Source organism: Pyrgilauda ruficollis, unplaced genomic scaffold (assembly GCF_017590135.1).
Source record: "Pyrgilauda ruficollis isolate IOZ18807 unplaced genomic scaffold, ASM1759013v1 scaffold79, whole genome shotgun sequence".
Taxonomy (NCBI): domain Eukaryota; kingdom Metazoa; phylum Chordata; class Aves; order Passeriformes; family Passeridae; genus Pyrgilauda; species Pyrgilauda ruficollis.
In genome coordinates this window covers 2,135,172-2,152,020 of record NW_024529821.1, presented here as the reverse complement: position 1 = coordinate 2,152,020, position 16,849 = coordinate 2,135,172, and the positions used below count along the sequence as shown (strand labels likewise).

At 46.2% G+C, this 16,849-nt stretch overlaps 1 protein-coding gene across 5 annotated transcripts in view; it reads right to left on the bottom strand.

Moving 5' to 3' along the window:
• Positions 1–3,973: 3,973 nt before the first annotated feature.
• The window catches only part of ST6GAL1 (ST6 beta-galactoside alpha-2,6-sialyltransferase 1), a 43,210-nt gene continuing 30,334 nt past the window's right edge, over positions 3,974–16,849 (bottom strand). For all 5 annotated transcript variants that reach the window (XM_041487072.1, XM_041487075.1, XM_041487073.1 and 2 more), the window contains 4 exons: positions 13,431–13,528; positions 8,458–8,559; positions 7,108–7,282; positions 3,974–5,310 (listed from right to left, as the gene is read on the bottom strand). In XM_041487072.1, coding sequence (XP_041343006.1) covers positions 5,069–5,310; positions 7,108–7,282; positions 8,458–8,559; positions 13,431–13,528 — 617 coding nt within the window. In that variant the 3' untranslated portion in view covers positions 3,974–5,068. The remainder of the gene's footprint in view (positions 5,311–7,107; positions 7,283–8,457; positions 8,560–13,430; positions 13,529–16,849) is intronic.

Sequence of the window (16,849 nt, the reverse complement as noted above, 5' to 3'; positions counted from 1 at the left end):
AAGGAAAAACCAGGCAGCTGAGAGGGGAGACAGAATCTCAATTCATGATAATGATTTATAGCTTCCTTGATGGAGGACACTTCAGTGCCTTATCCCAGTTAAAGATCAGCTTCCGTTTTTTGGAAGTATTTTATGTGGTAATGCAGCTATTTGGCTTTTCTGAATGGGTGTGGAACACTCAGCTGAGCAGGAGAAAACTAAAGAAGTTCCCCCTCTGTACACTTGTTAGAATTAGTGTTTATATAATACTTCAGGCACCATAAATAACAGTGATTTTGTAATATATTAAACTACACACTGAGCCTGCAATTCTGTTTTCCTATTTTTATGCTGCTGATATATCTGAAACTGGCTTTTAATGAAATACAGCCTACTTTCACACATATTAGTCATTTTTATTTTCTTTTGGGAAATGAAATGAGTGCTACAAATGCTGGCACCACTTCCACCATCATTCCACCTGCATTTCATTTGTCTTTAACTCCCAGAGAAAGACTCAGCTATTCCCCATGTTGACAAGTCACATTTATAGACCTGAAACAACCCAGAGCATTTCAGCATCACCAGAGTGGTACGAGGTAAGCACCCATGGAGGGCTCTGTGTGAACTGCTAGGGGTTGGAACAGGAGATAACACCCAGCAGAGCTGTCCTGGAGCAGGATTAGCAAACGTTTGGCAGATTTAATCCCCTTGTTACAAGGACTCTCTTGTTTGTCACAGGTTAGAACCAATGCTGGCCCATGGAAGCACCTCGCTGTTGTTTTTGTAAAGGATGCCAGGGCCAGGCAAAAAATAACACTGCAAGGTATTTGCAGGAATGGAAATAAAGACATTCCAAGTCGGTTTTACTCCCACAGGCACAGCTTTCCATGCACACTGACATCCAAAACCAGCAGCACACTCAGACCTGGATGGAAACATCAAGCCAAGCTCACTGGGGTTTGGGAAGTGTCTCTTTCTGCCCCAAGAGATCCAACTTCTGCCAGAAGTCACTCACTCCAAACCACTTTCAGTCCACTCCCTCTGCTCCTGCCCTTCTCTGGCTTTAGGAGACTTATTTGGAACAAATTACACTAAACAAACACTTTTCCAAACTATCTCTCATGCCTGATTTTCCCTGCTCATCTTCCATTCTGCTTTTGCAAACATCCATGTATCTTCCTAAAACATACCTTGAACTGAGTTTTTTATTTTTTCAAATACTCATTGCTTAAATTTTTCCTCTAAATTAAGTCTTCTTCATTGTACACTGAACACAAGTCAGTGGTAGAGCACTAAGCTTCATGTTCACCTGGCTGTCAAAAGATGCAATTTAAATTAACTGCTCCCTTTAACACACATGAAGCTACAAGCTAACTGCAACCAAATGAACACAGAGATGCAAACTTTCAAAACTTGGAGACACAAACCCCTGCGGAGGTGACAGCCTGGAGGATAAGGAGCAGCAGGAGCCACCTACCTACAGAGGGAAGTATTTCACAGGACTTGGGTGGAAGATGAGCGGTGCCCAGGCTGGCCCCTGAAGGGCTCCTTCCCTTCTCAGTGGAGACACTGGAGGGTGCTGCGTCTGCAGCCCTTTAGAACAATCCCCTGAAAGAAGCCTTGCACACCACTGCCAAAACAGCCCAGAAGTTGTGCATGACAGGATCTGAGCATCAGACACCAGATCCCCCTCCGATGTTCCTGTGCATTGAGGCCATTTCCCAGACCTTTCACGAGACAAGGCTGTTTAGCAGCTCACCGAGTTTAGGTCCAAAAGAGAAGGAGCAGCTTGCTTAGAGCTTAGGGAGACACAATTTCACCTTCATCTGCACTTCCAAAACCAAGCTAGAAATAAGCACGTCCTCTTCCTTTCAAGTTCTGTCTTCAGGAAGGATCTGTAGCTCCTTCTGGAGTGGGGCACAAAGCCAGCCGGGTCTCAGCTTGCTCCCAGCACTTCCCAGGGAGCTGACGAGCTGCAGGGGATGCCCTGCTGGACCAGGTAACCCCACAAACTCCGACTTTCACCTCTCCTGTCAATGCACAGGGAGAGGAACTAAGGTATGGATAACCATGCACACCAATTATCTGCTCCGAAGTGAAGCTTCCCTACTGTGCCTTGTATCATCACCTGCTACAAGTGCTGCAGTTTCCTTGCCAGGCTGGTACAATTCACAAGTGAAATCAAACACCCACAGCTCTGGGCAAGAGCGTCAGACTTCACAGAGCAGAGGAGGATGAGCCATCGTGCCTGTGCCCACACCTTCAGCTGCCTGCAAGCACAGAAACAAAGGCTGGGGCAGATCCTGTTTCTTTTCAGGGAGTGCCTCCATGTATCTCTTTAACCATTACTGCTGATTTCCTGTGTGTTGTCAGATCGAATTCCCACTCACCCACTCCATTTTTCTTAGGGCATCTAGGATGGGTGTGTTTACTCAGGTGCATGCAGTTTGAATTTCTGGGACTTTTCCCCCCTTTTCTTCAGTGAAAGCAAACCCACAAAACCCCACAGAAAGCTTTGTCAGCCCAGACAAGGAAAAATCTTTGATGACAACAAAGTCCAGTGTTCCCCTGCCAGTAACATACTATCATTTCTTCTACATCACCCAAATACGTCCTTGTCCAGATATGAACTGCTCACAGTGGCAGTCACCTCCTCTGGCCTCTGGTCCGGCCAGATAACCTCTTCCCACCCATGTCCATGGCTCTCTAAAAACGCAAAGCCCAAGTGGGGTAAAAACAGGTTCCAGCTGGAAATTTTCCAGCTTTCCCATGTAATTACAGAGCATCCTTCCCAGTCCTTAGTCCTTCAGTGGGTAACTAGAAAGGGCAGTGTTGCCCCTTTTCCCCTTTCTACATGGACAGAAAGCTGTTCACTCTGGAAGCGAAGACTGCAGGAGGACAAGACTTTTGTTACAATCTAGCTATTACTGCCCACTAACTTACACCTGGCTCTTCTAAATACCAGATTTGTCATCACTTGCACTTTATACTAGATTTTGATCTAGGCAAACAAAAAAAGGAGAAACAAAAGAGGGTTACCACTGGCTTATTTTAAGCTCTGTCACAATTCTGTTAAACTCTGTTTAGACTGTAAATGAATCACATGTTGGATGTAGCTAAAACTGTTAGCATAACATTTGAAATTCCACGCTGTGTGCAAGACTATTGCACCTAAGTAACCAAGGGTTCTGAGAGATCTGGGGAATCTGTTGGACATTTTGTCTCCTTGTAGGAGCCCTGCAGGGGAGCAGGTGGGTTTGGGAGCCCAGGTGAGCAGACTGTGCTTCCATCCATTCCAGGGAGGGTGGCTGGGCTGGTCTCCACAGTGGGGGAATTGGTGGAAAATAATGTTGTGGGAATTAACAGATGAAACAGCCTAGGAAAAAAGTCAGAAGCTATTGGAATCTCAACTAAACACATAATAAGAAGGCAAATTGCTGTAGCAGATAGCTCCTTCATCCAAGGAACAGAGAGGTAGGGCTATCAAAGCCAAGGCTATTTGTCATCACTTGCACTTTATACTAGATTTTGATCTAGGCAAACAAAAAAAGGGGGCAAAAAAGAGGGTTACCACTGGCTTATAAAGAGGGTTACCACAGGATTTAGCCAGGGCTATCTCCAAGAGTGGAGATGGGGAGAGGATTACTGTGGCTCTCCTAAGCAGCTCCTCATGGCTTTTCCTCTGTAAGCTCCCTCCTTCCCTGGCAGTGAAAAGGAATGCTTTCCAAGCTGCCCTCCTTGCACTCCTGTCCTAGTGGAATGTGAGGCTCCTGAGCAGGGGTGCAAGGACCTGGACCTTCCTACCTGTATGAAATTTGTGAACACTGACACATCCAATCCATCCCAAGAGATGAGTGTGCAGAAAGGCAGCCCTCACAAGCTGAGGGCTCTCTGAACAAGCAGGGAGCAGCTGTGCCTGCAGTGGCACAAGGCTGCTACAAATCCCCAGGACCATGGGACAAGACATTTACCACTCACCAAAAGCAGGCCAATGACTTCACAGGATTTATTCAAAACAGGAGAAAGCTTTCTTTACAGACCTGATGAAACACTCGAGTACAGAAGACAGGGAAGGTGTTTTCACCAACACCCTGAGACTGTAGAGCACGCTCTCCCTCCCCATCACTCCTGAATCATGGAAGTGGCAAACCTGCTCCCCACCTATGCAGAAAAGCACACAGCAGTTGAGAGAGCCCCTCTGTTGGCCTGCAGAGGGCTGGAACTCATCTAGCAGCAGCTCTGTGGTGTTTGTGTCAATGGGTACAGCAAGTAATTCAACAATTGCAAAGGTAGAGGAGCAGAGAGATGGAAAAAGGCACCGACTTCCAGTGTGTTCTCCCATTTGTGCCAAAACCTTTCCGATAATAACGATTCTTCTGTACCAAGCCCAGCACTGTACTGGAAAAGTAAATGATTGCTAAAATTTATTTTAAATTATTAAAAAAAAAGAAGATTAAAAACTCTTGCAAGATTCACTGAATTATGAATTGCTTTCCTCTTCCTTTGCCAAAAATGTCACCTGAGTGGTTCCAGAAGTCTTACAATTTGGAAGTTCACAGACTGTTTATAAAATCAAATATTTTGGATTAGATGTGTCGCTTATCATTACACAGCCTGACAGCATTTCCATAAATCATCCCTACTCTGAAGAGCCCCTGACTATAGGAACAAATTTTAAACGATTTTTCATGTTTCCCAATGGCCCAGGGTTTTGGCTGTCACAACCCCTTTGAAGCAAACCAAACTATGTTCATTGTACGATCCCGACTTGTGCAATCTCTGCTTAGAAAGCCTCTCCTGTGCCTCCCCTAACCCGTCATCAGATGAGATGAAGCCAGAGGTATCCACGTGCTGCAAGAGCCTGGCTCCAGTGGGAGTCCATTTATTGCAGTGACTCATGCAGGTCAGTGGCTGTACCACAGTGAGCCTTACAGCTCACAGTTGGTCAACAAAGTCCTAAGAGCAAGCCTTGCTACATGGAAGAGCTGTCAAAACACACCAGTGCTTAGACCTAACAAATCTGACAACCCTGATTTAGAAAGTGCTTTGAAAGTCAAGGAAAACTAAACACAGTAAAACCAATCTGTCAGCAATGCACTTTTCGGAAGCCAGGCAGGGTGACTTTGCCGTGAGTGTAGATGTCCTCATCCGTGCCCTGGTTCATGTGCTTCACCAAGTTCTTCTCAAACAGGAGGGGGTGGTAAGCTCCCATGGTGCAGGCGTGGTCGTGGAACTTCTGGTAATAGTGACAGATGTCTGTCTGCCGCTTGGAAGGGAGGAATTCGTACACGTCCACTTGGTCACACAGCGTCATCATGAGCACGATGCCTGCGGGGGGACAGAGAGCAGACATCCCAGTCACACCAGAGACAGCATTAAACATTCCAGAGGGACAGGCAGCCAGCAAGGAGCGGTTTCTGTTATTAATGTTCAGAGCAGAGGGGCAGAGAACAAGTCTGGCCAGACAAGGCTCTCTTTTGAAGCCCTCCCTTGCCAAGTGTATGATCAACGTGATTTCAGCAAGTTGTTTACACTGATAGCCGTGCCAAAAGGACAATTTTTAAGAGTGCTACCATTATCTGTGACCTTCATGGAAACTTGGGTGTCTGCCAAGCGTGCACTGCAATTAGCTGATCCGAACAGCCCATCTCAAACCTGCCTGGATAAGCAGAGATGAGACCTTCACATTTGTCCCAGCTGCCTCTTGTGAGTGCAGGGAACATGGAAGGGCCTGTGCTGGGAGATGCTCAGGGAGACTGAGCAGCCTCTGCTCTTCAGGCTCCCCGGAGCAGAGCAGTGCTGCCCTCCTGTGTCTTCTCACCCGAGGACATCACACCAGGCAGTGCTGGGCACAGCCGGGTCAGATGGAAGCCATAGTTACCAGCTACTTTTCTTCTAAGTGCAAGAAATAACAAGAATAGAGAAACTGAATCAGTGTGCAACATCACAGAAAATTCACGCAGTGTCTGAGACAGCAGGGATCATGAGGAACTGTAAAACATTAAAAGAACCTAAAGTATATTTTAAACATGTCTTCATCCACCTTTTCAAATAAAAATTTTCTATCACACACAGGACTTCCAGGGAACACAGAGGTGGAAACTGGAACTCATCTATGCCCTTGAATTTGGCAAGGTGATTTGTTTTACAAAACAAAAAGCAAGAAGACTTGGCCCAAAGTTAAGCCCTGGAGGAACTGCTGTTTGACGTGTCTTCAAGCCCATAACTCCAGTTAGCAATTCTGCTGCTGAAGTCATTGACTGTGCTGTTACACAGCTGCTCTACACATATCCAAGCAATGATGCAATGATTTAGTAGGTGCTGGGCCTGGCAAAAACATGAAGCAACTCTGTTTACACAGAGACAGAAAGTGCCTCTGCCCCAGCAGTGATGAACAGAGGTGGGAGAAGATAAAGGGGTGGAAGCACAGCAGTTGGACAGTCTGTGGCAAACAAGACTCTGCCTCTGTGCTGTGATTTCAAATACATGGAAGCTTCCCCAGAGGTTCACTCCTTTTTATTCAGTTGGTCATGAGAGCTGCTCTCCACTAAGCAGGAAAACTTTTGCAACAGCAGAATGTAAAAAGGAGTTCCTTTGCTGAGGAGAGCATATCACTGACCTTTTCAGGGCAACTATTCAGTCTGACTTTCCACAGAACCCCAGTAAGTCTTTATATACATACACACACATATATTTATATATAAATAATATATGGAAAAGAAACAGGCACACCCTTAGAATTCATTTACAGTAATCAGATTTATTTGCCTGACCAGATCTGAGCTTGCAGGAGACACATCCTTCCTCTTGCACCCTGTGGGAAGTGCTCTGGCACTAGAAGCTACAAATCTAGAGACCATCCCAGTGCTGCAGCCTGCTCTCCTGTTTCCACCTGGAACTGGGCCATGTTTGTGACTGCTGTTTCAGAGGGGTGCTGCAAACCACTGACTTTAATACAACTGAGCTGCTGCTCTGAAGACAGGAAGCTTAAATTTTGGCACAGGACAAACACTGTAAAAACAACTCTGATAAGCACCATAAATTTGTAGCTGTCTTTGAAAGAAGGCATCTTGGAGAGTTCCTGCCTGCAAACTGAACCAGAAGTTTAGAGGGCAATTATCTTACCAAGCATTCCTGATGATGGTGGATTAGGCTGAATATGCTCCAGGGAATTCTCCTGCAGAATGTCCCAGAGTTGCCACTGCATTTTGGGATTCAGGATATAGAAGGGCTGCTCTGGATGTGCTCTACGATACGCCTTATAGCTTTCAAAAAAGTTGTAATCTGGTTTTCTGTACCACTGCAAAACAGAAACAGAAACAGATTCTTTATTTCTGGCCCACTCTACTGTAACCAACAAGAAACAAGAATGAGTGAACCTGCTGCTGCTGGGGAAGAAGATCCTGCTGTACACCCTCACTCACTCCTCACTCACTGTCCCCTTGGGTCACTGTGGTGAGCTGACTCAGTAAACAGAGCAGGAAAACCCCAAATCTCAATGAAGGACCACTGAATGGTAATTCAATTTCGTAATTTCATTTTGCACTCCCCAACAGCAAACAATGTTGAGAACTCTGCCTTAAATGTTCCAGACCCAGATCCTTCTCCACACTGTAATTCCAAGCAGCATATTCTGCAGGTAAGGGTTCCCAGCTCAGCCTCCTGAACCAGGCTGAGCTGATTTGCATCCTTAAATTTCCCCTTTCAGTAAAAACTAGGAATGTTTATGTTTTCCTAAAGTAATTTTGAGATTTTTTCCCTATGTTATAAATAGCCCATCCTGGTTTTACTGACTCTTAAACATGATGTCATAGCCCCTTATGCCTCCTGGAGCTGTGGGACCAGGAACAGAAATAAATATCAGTGAGAAAATAGGAAATGCAAAGACCTCTCAGTTACAGCCAGAATTTAAAATAAAAGTAAAGAATGGACTATTCACTCCTACCTGCTTTCACTGTGAGCCTCCAGAGCTCATCACATATCAAACAACACTTTTTTGTACTCAAAATCAAAAGTGAATTGCCAGGGGGATTGCCCACAGATGAAAGCTGACACAGACCTTCAGAGGGTTTCCCAATCAATTCATAATGCATCAAGTTTATCCCATGGCTGACTGCTGCTTGAAATATCCAAGCGAATCTTAGATTAACTGTCAGAGAGAGGAAATCATCCTATAATGAGACAACTGCTGCATCCAGCAGTGTCCTCCTCCCTGTGCCATCAGCCCATGGGAAAGTACAGGTAGTGACCCATTATTCGTGGCCTGAGGTCCTTCACAGAAGCAGGCAAGTGTTTTCTTAGGAGAACTCATGCATGGGATACTCACAGAAGTATGCACAGATATATCCATAAAACAAAAAGGCAGACAAGTAAGGCCTTGGAATGAGTGATTGCCCACATTAGGAGGAAGTGGTTTAACAGAAGGCACTTCAAAGCACGTGAATCTGATTTTATTTTAAAACAACTCAGCCTTACCTCATGAATTTCTGCATGATATGGTGCTGGATCCCAGACAATTAAAATTCCAGTGTTATATAAAGGTTCCCTCAGGAACTGCTGCTCTTCAACAGTTACAAGCTTGGAAAACAACAATAGATAGTTCTAACAAAACAATATTATACAATGATATGCAGTATATTATCAGAATTAGCAGGCAGCCAAGCAATAAAACACACCTGAAAATGGCCAGACCCTCCCACTGCTGGTTACTGAGCACGGCCCACTGTGTGCAGCAAGGACACAGCCCCAGCAATGCCCTTCCAACCCAAGCCAGTCCTGCCTAGCAGCAAAGGACTTTGTGGAGAGTCAGAACAGAAGCTGCCATAATGCTTTCCAAGGTTTTCCATCCATCTCCAGTAACACACTAAGGACAGCAGCTGCAGAGTGACCCAGCCTGTGTGAGGATCCCAGCACTACGACAGCAGAAGCAGGAGGAACAGCAGCTGCTGCCAGCAGTCACCAGGACAGTCCAGGCAGAGCCTAATGCAAATACACTGCTGGATCTATTGAGAACCTTCATTTAACCCCCCAAAAAAAGGCCTGCAGGTGGGTTTCTCCTCAGCAACAGGATCCCAGGCAGCCAGTGCTCAGCCTGCTGAGACCACCAGTGCAAGAGACTACAGCATCCCCAGCCAATCCTGCCTTGTGCCAAGCCCCTCCATCACCTCTGTAGGGCAGGGAGAGGAGGTTGGAATCTCCTGAGAGCAGCAATGAGAAGGAAAGCTTCAAACAGAGTTCTCTCCATACTGTGGACATAACCACCACTGCTTGGGACACCCAAGGGTAACCCAGGTTTGCAGCAGAAAGAAAACAATCCTAATCAAACAATTTATCTTCTGTCCTCCCCACTCACCCAAAGCCATAACCTGTACAGACACAGCTCGTAAACATTGTAATCATAAATCATAACAATCAGCTCCCATTTGTCCTCATTTTCTCCACAGATCTAATTATGATCTAGCCAATTAGTCCTCAAGCATCCTGGCTGTCTCAGGAGCTGGCTGCCTGCATGGCTGTCCCAAATAACCAGAGTACAAGGATGCTGCAGGCAGCCCAGATGGGAATTATTCCAAAAGCAAAAAGTTTCCTCACATCTGTTCTTAACTCCATGGGATTAGGCCTTGGCCTTGACCACATGCACTGCCTGGTTTAATTTCCTTACAGTAGCTAAAATATCTAGGTCACTGACAGCTGGAGTGTGCAGTGCTGCAGGTGTGAGTATCTGCCTGCACCCTGTGGACACCAGGGGCAAAAAGGGGCACAGCAGCTGGCACCAGCCATCCCCTCAGCTGGGCACAGGTGGGATGGAGCACTGCAAAGGAGCAGGGATGTTCGAGGGGCACATGCACTTTATTTTCATGTCGTTGTTTCCATAGCCATGCCAGCTGGCAGAAGCACACAAACCCCGAGAGAGCTGTGACAGGCACAAAAGCAAAGGGACAGGAAACCAGGTGGGGAGCACCTCCACAGCTCCAGTGTGTCCTCCCACACACTGGAGCTGGCTGTGGGCACTGCCTGCTAGCTATCAGTCACTTACCCTGTCTGCTGAAAGAATCTGGCTCCCCGTTTACCCTCAGTGTCCATTTGTTTTTTAATAGCAACTGATTCTTTCTAAGTAAAATTCATTTAAATTACTACATGACTGACTTGTCTTGCCCAGATTTTTGATCCTAATTAGTTAAGTGATCTGTTGGTTTTCTGATTTCTTCTTTAGCCAGTTCACTGTGTAACAGTATCCTGTTAATACAGTCCCTATCCTCTTAGTACATTTATTGGCCATATCACAATGATTTCCTTCTTTCCTGCTACCAGCAGTCAATGTCCCGCAATCTAAACATGCTCTCCTTTCCCACCACAGCCTTCCTCCATTCCACTGATGTGCTATCTCCTTTCTCTTCCTCCCTGCAGACTGTTAGTGCCAATAACAGCAAAGGCAGCCAGAGCAGAGAGCGTTCCCTGTGACAGCAAGAAGCCAGCCCAGGAGAACTGGAAACAAGGGTTGGGAAGAACAAGGTACTCTGGCCCTTGGTCAGCTGTGCAGAAAGGAGCTGTGTCCTCCACCATGACATTGGCACACCCTCACCTGTACTTCTGCCCTTGTTTTTACAAGATGTGACAGCTTTCCCAGGGCAAATCAATGCCTTGTGTCAGACTGCAGGAAAACATGCCATTAAAAAAGCAGCAATACTGATGAACCAGTCAAGGCCTGAGAAAATAAATGAGGCAACATTAAATAAATTCTTTATTTAGAACGACTACAAAGCTTGTGGGCCTACAAGCATATCCTCAGATCCAGAGATCCCGAATTTCTTGCCTTGTTGTCAGTACCAATCCATTAATCTTTCTCCATGCACACAGATGTACAAGATACTCCACTCTACTGTTAAAAACATCTGCCCCCATGTATGTCCTAGAGACTGGCCAGAAAATTACAGAAAAGTATCTTAAAACAATTATTAAGAAACTCAGGGCCACTGGCCATGTGTGCCACAGAGATATTACTCAATACAGACCAGCTTTGACAGATCAGATTCAGGAGATCCCATTTCCTTCACTTTGGCAGCAGACTGAGGTTGATCAGCAGTAAGAGCCAAAATAAAAGCAGCCAATCCCCAAACCCATTCCTTTTCCCAGTTATAACACAAGAAAAGCCAGCCCAGAACAAGAACAAATTACAGCTTGTCCAGTACCTGATGCCTGTAAGAGCTCTGGGCAAGGCCAGATAAGGCACAGCTCCTGCAGCGAGCTAAAAGGAGAACGTGATCAGGCCACCCCACTAACAAGAAGGTTTAATTGATGTCACCAAGACTGAAAACAGCACTGAACCATTCAAGTGCAAATAAAAACATGTAAGAAAACCAGGCTTCCAATCCAATGGTCTCTGAAGTTAACAAACTGCAGTCAGAGATGCTCAGTTTAGAAACCCCAGATGAGAGACTCCTGCACTATACATATGGAAAACATCTTTTTCCCTGGTCAGCAGCCAGATCAACGCTGCCTTCTGAGTCAACTTCAGCCTCTAAAAACTGCAGCAATATTGCTCTCCCTGTAACTGAAGTTTCCTAAGCTGGGGTCTCCTTTCAGAGGGAACATCACCCATGACTGCAGGCTGATCTGCATGGAGAACAGAAGCACTATAATGACATGGCTGTAACTCCACGTGGTCCAAAGCAGGAGAATCCACATGGAGAGTCACATCACAGCTGTACAACCACACAGTTACCCTCCTCCCTGAGCAGATAACACTGATAGCACATAGGTCATGCACATATTTTCTCTTAATATCACTGTAAGCTTGGCCATGAGCACATCCTCCAGAGAAAGTTTGCTTAAGTGATAACACCTATCTGACATCAGAAAAATACACAGAGACAGGAAAGATTAAAAAAAAAGAAAAATGTCAAACAGGGCACAGAAGGCAGCAGTCAGATCTGTCTGCTCAAACCAGACTGGCTCAGAAAGGACAAACTGTCACACTTCTGACTGGGGGCTTAATGCAGGGGAACAAGATGCAGCAAGCAACAGCAAAGAGCATGGCAGCAAGTGGAGAGTGACCCAAGAGCTGAAAGAGGCAGCAACAGCATTCACACAAGAAGCAAGAATATCCATTAAAAGACACACAAAATGAAGTTGGCAAACTGGTTACATATTAGCTCTGTCTTCTTGCCTTTGAAGAGGATGGTCAACCTCCTGCTGCTGTTTTGAGAAACTACAAACCTGGTTACACAGCAGCATCCACACTCTCCTCATACAGGGGCAGGTGAGAAAACTCCTGGCCTACAAATCTTAATTTTGGGGTAAGGAAAAGAAACTGCCTTTTTGGTTCAGGCTTACAAAAGCTACACTTCAGCCACTCATCTGTCTCTCACTCAGTTCCTCAGCCTTCATGTGCCTACAACCTCTTTCTCCTCTTGTGGGGTGAGGAGATGCTTGAACTCAGTGCTGCACCAGGTCTGTTAATCAAATGTCTCCTGACCCATTCAGTCCTCCTCCGTTCTCTCACCAGCACATTCTACTGAGATTTCCCCTTTTGTCTGCATGTCTACACTTGAAGATTCCTCCCCCCAGAAAGAATAACCATGAAGGGTAACAGGTCTATGGAGGAAAGGTGCAAACACTCTGAGATGTGCCTACAAGAGAAAGAGTCTCACTGTGCTGCTGGACAGGTGGCAGACTGACTCTGCTAATGCACTGTGGTACATGGCTCTAACCCTGGAGAGTTTGGCCAAAGGGAATCAGCAAAGGGACACCTTGGTACTTACATGGAGCTCTCAGAGGCAGGGAAGATTTAACTCTGTGAGCAAGGCCTTGCATTAAAGGCACTTTTTGCCATGCTCTGCAATGAGGTCCTGGACCCACCAGAGCCCATCCCTCTCCTGGCTGTGCACAGGCTACAGCTTTACAGGTGGGTCTTTTGTCAAGTGTCTTCAGCCATGTAGCAGCCCTGGTTAATGTGGTAACCTGCAGAGTCTGCAGCCTTGCTGGGCAGTAAAGAAAGACTGTTCTTTTATTCAAAGCCATATAAACATTCTTCATATCCATCTCTAGGGCAGGCACAAGTCATTCCTTGGCACACCCCTCCTCACTGACCTGCACTGGCTGAACTGTGGTGCTGTTCCTGCCTCTCACCCCAAGGGACCACAACCAGCATGGATTGGTCTTCCTGTGCCTACACAGAGCCTTTGAGCAAAGACAAAACACAGATTGCTTTGTGCCTGCTGTAAATCACAAGCAGGCTTCTGCAAGTTTGCAAGTGCATGCCAATGCCACTTTAGTCACCTCAGATTTACCAACTGTCCCCATTCCAAGGAGAGACATCCCCATCCTACAGCCATGTGCTAGGGACTGGAGAAATCAGATGGACAGCCCTGTTCTTCCCAGCTCCCAGACCATGCAGCTACACAGCTGTGCCATACTTGGCCTGCTTGGTGCACACTCCTCAGACCTACCTGGGAATTCACAAGACGAATTGTTGTCTTCTGCCCCACATCATCTTGAAAGCCCCTGACAGGAGCCCCATTGAACCGCAGGACGGCGTCGTGGCTGTCTGAAAGCCAAACAGAGGGAAAACCTGTGAGCCAACAACTGGGTTTGAGTGATAACACAAACAAGTGACATTATTCACCTGCACTCCTAATACCATCTCGTTAATCCCTGGCTTTCAACGTAACATTAGAAGTAGCAAGTCAGATTCTTTGGGGGAAGGTGTGGCTCCAACTTTATGACCAATACACTCTACTCTCTAAAACTACAACCAACTGCCAGGTTGAGAGCACAACCGTAGCCATTTGCTCTCCCTCTTCCTCCTTCCAAACACTTTACCAGGAGATAGACCAATAATTAATTTACCATATGGCTAGCTTCAAACCAAGAAACTAGGAAGCAGTAGCAAGCCGGCATCCTCTCTTCCAGCCTGGAGGTTGACCAGCTCCAGAAACATGTAAACCAACCACAGTGGAAAGCCAAGCTAACCTCAGCCTGCCAGCATGCCTCCCACAGAAATAAACCCACTGCTGTGCCTTCAACAGACATAGCTTCTTACATGCCTTGGCATTCACTGCATTTTCCTCTGCTGGCATCATCTCTTAAGATAGCACAGCACTCCTCCAGCACCCTCCTCTGCCTCGGCGCAGCCAGCCAGGCCACTATAACATCCTAGAGTCCTGCTGCTGCTGTGACATGAAGGGAGGTTGTGCTTGTCAGCCTGGCTCCTCTCTGCCTTGTGGCTCCAGTTGGGTAGGAAATGTTCCCTGTGAGCAGAGGGGCTGAGCTAAGGAAGCAGGGCAATCTTTCCTGCATTCACACTGAGGCCACAGGACTGCAACACACAGCATGTGCAGTCAGGGTCTGTGGGAACTGCCAAGTTCTAGGGCAGAAGGACCCACCTGGTCCAGAACTGGGTCTTTTTGAGATAATTTTCTTGAAAATGGGAGTGTTCTAACAGGCAATGCTGGAGGATCAGTAATCCCTGGCAGCAAAGACTGATTTCTCAATTTTATTTCTCCTGGACAAGTGGGGCTTCTTAAGAGCCCTTCCAAAGCACCATCCAAAACCAAGGAAGGTGATTTTCTGGAAAAGTGTCTCCATGCTGAGAAGTGGCTCTGTGCTTTCCACTGCAGACCCTTAGCTCCACATCCTGCCTTGAACTAACGCAATACAGGGTTATGATTTCCCCATCTGTAACTTCAGCCAGACACCAAGCATTCCTAGGCCCCAAGTTTGCACATTAAAAGGGTGTTTAGTGACTGCTCAGGCAGAGTAGCTGACTCTCTGTCCCCAGGTGGTTGTGCTACACTGGGTATCTCTCATATCAGATTTTTCAGTGGCAATTTATAACCTTCAGTAATACCAAGAGCCCAGTAAAAGGTCGTTTACAACCCTGTGCTGCTCTGCCAGCCTCCCTTACTTTATCTAATTGCTAATTTGATATCTTAACATGATTACATAGAACAAATATTTCACGGAGTAACAACTCAGCAATCCACTGTGCTCATTAACACAAATATTTAATTTTAAGCTTGTAAGATTTAGTACCTTTGTGACAACTTCCTCCAACAACACCACAACATTTCCTACATGGCAAAAGTGAGGAAAACAGTACAGAAATACACTGGTTGCTCCTGAATCCTTAATACTTCCTCTGCCTAGCTCAAGGCTGCAAGCGCTCAAACTCTGCAGAAGCACTAGCAGAGTTAAGTGCTTGAGCAGAAGGGTGAAAGCTTGTGACCCAGACACAAGAAACACAGGGCAAGGACACCAGCAGGGGTTAATGGCATTTGACTCAGGCACACTATACAGTGACCTCCCCAGCATCCATCCCTTGTGATCTGGAACAAACCAGTGCTTCAGTGTGGGGAGGGCTCAGAGAGTGGCTGTGGGAACAATGAAAGGGCTTTGCCTGTCTGACATCTGTGCTGGAGCCAAAGCACAGCCCACCCCACTTGGCTGCTCCCATAGCCAATGCAGAGGTGCAGGGACTGCATTCCAACACTCCAGAACATCACCTCCCACTCCTGTGAGGGTCTCCTTCCAGAGCAACAAGCACTGGCAGTAATGCTGGAGCCTAACACAGACAGCCCTGGGCACAAGCCAGCTGAGCTGGGGAGGCTGTTCAACAGAAGGTCACTTCTGTGCGAACCTTTAGCTCTGAACTCCAAGAGGCACCCAAACAACCTGAGACAGGTACTTGAAAAGGAAGAACTGCTTTCCCAAGTCTTGACCCATCTCACTTCAAACACTCCTAAGAGACAGAAACAATTATATCAACCAACTCTCCCCTGCAATTTTTACCAGGAGGCAATGCTGTTCTTCAATGCATATTTCATAGCATTTTAACACATTTCCAACTGATCAACCTCACTCTAGCTCCTGCTCACCTGCCCATGGACACAGAGGAGTCTCGGGGAGAACTTCTGAGCAAGTACCAGAACTCAACAGAGTCTCCCACAAGGGACTATGATTCTGAAGGCTTTGCCAAAGTTATCCATGAATGACATATTAAAATCTATCCATCTATCTGTTTCAAAAGATGAAGGCTTCTTACAGCTTAGTGCAGGCCAAAGGGACCTGATCCAAGAGACTACTTATGAACAAAACCAAATCCTGCAAACAATTTCCACTTGACAGAAAACTCCCAGACTTTAAAACTTCTCCTTCAGTGAAGCTACAGTTCAACAGAGCATGAACCTTAACTGAGCTCCATACACCAAAAAATGAAGCAAGCTGAGGGAGTTGCAGGCTCTGAAGAATTTTCTGCCTGGTACAAAATCCTGAGTTGAAGACTGAAGAGTTGGTTTCCCTAGCATGCTGCTTTTGTAAAGACACAAAATGCTTTGACATCAAAACATGCTTCTTTATAATTCACAGTAAAAGACCAAAGCTTTGGCAGTTATTAATTAATGCATTAACTTCAGGTAAATATGGTTAGATAAGACTGCAAAGCATCACCAAACTTCATCCAAAGAGTTAAATCCCTGTAAAGCCTTTTGATGGTCTTCTGGGCCACTCAAATTCAGCCAGCTGCCTTATGGCTCAGAATGAAGTAGTACCACTTTTGGAAAGCCTTGAGCAAAAATTGCAGCATCACTGAAGCTGGAAGGGACCTCTGAAGATTGTCTGTGCCCAGCCCTCAGCTCAACACAGACTGCCCAGGGCTATGTCCAGAAGGGTTTTTCCCCTTTACCATTTTCTTTAATTTCTTCTCTGAAAATATCTTCCAGTGTGAAATTTTTTCTGACTGCGCAATAAGCATTACACAACCCACCCCAAGCCCTCTCAAGAAACAAACACCTGAGGAACCAAGACTGCTTTCTGGTATCCAATATTTGTGTGACCCTCCAGTGATGCCAAAAGGATCACAAAAATCAAA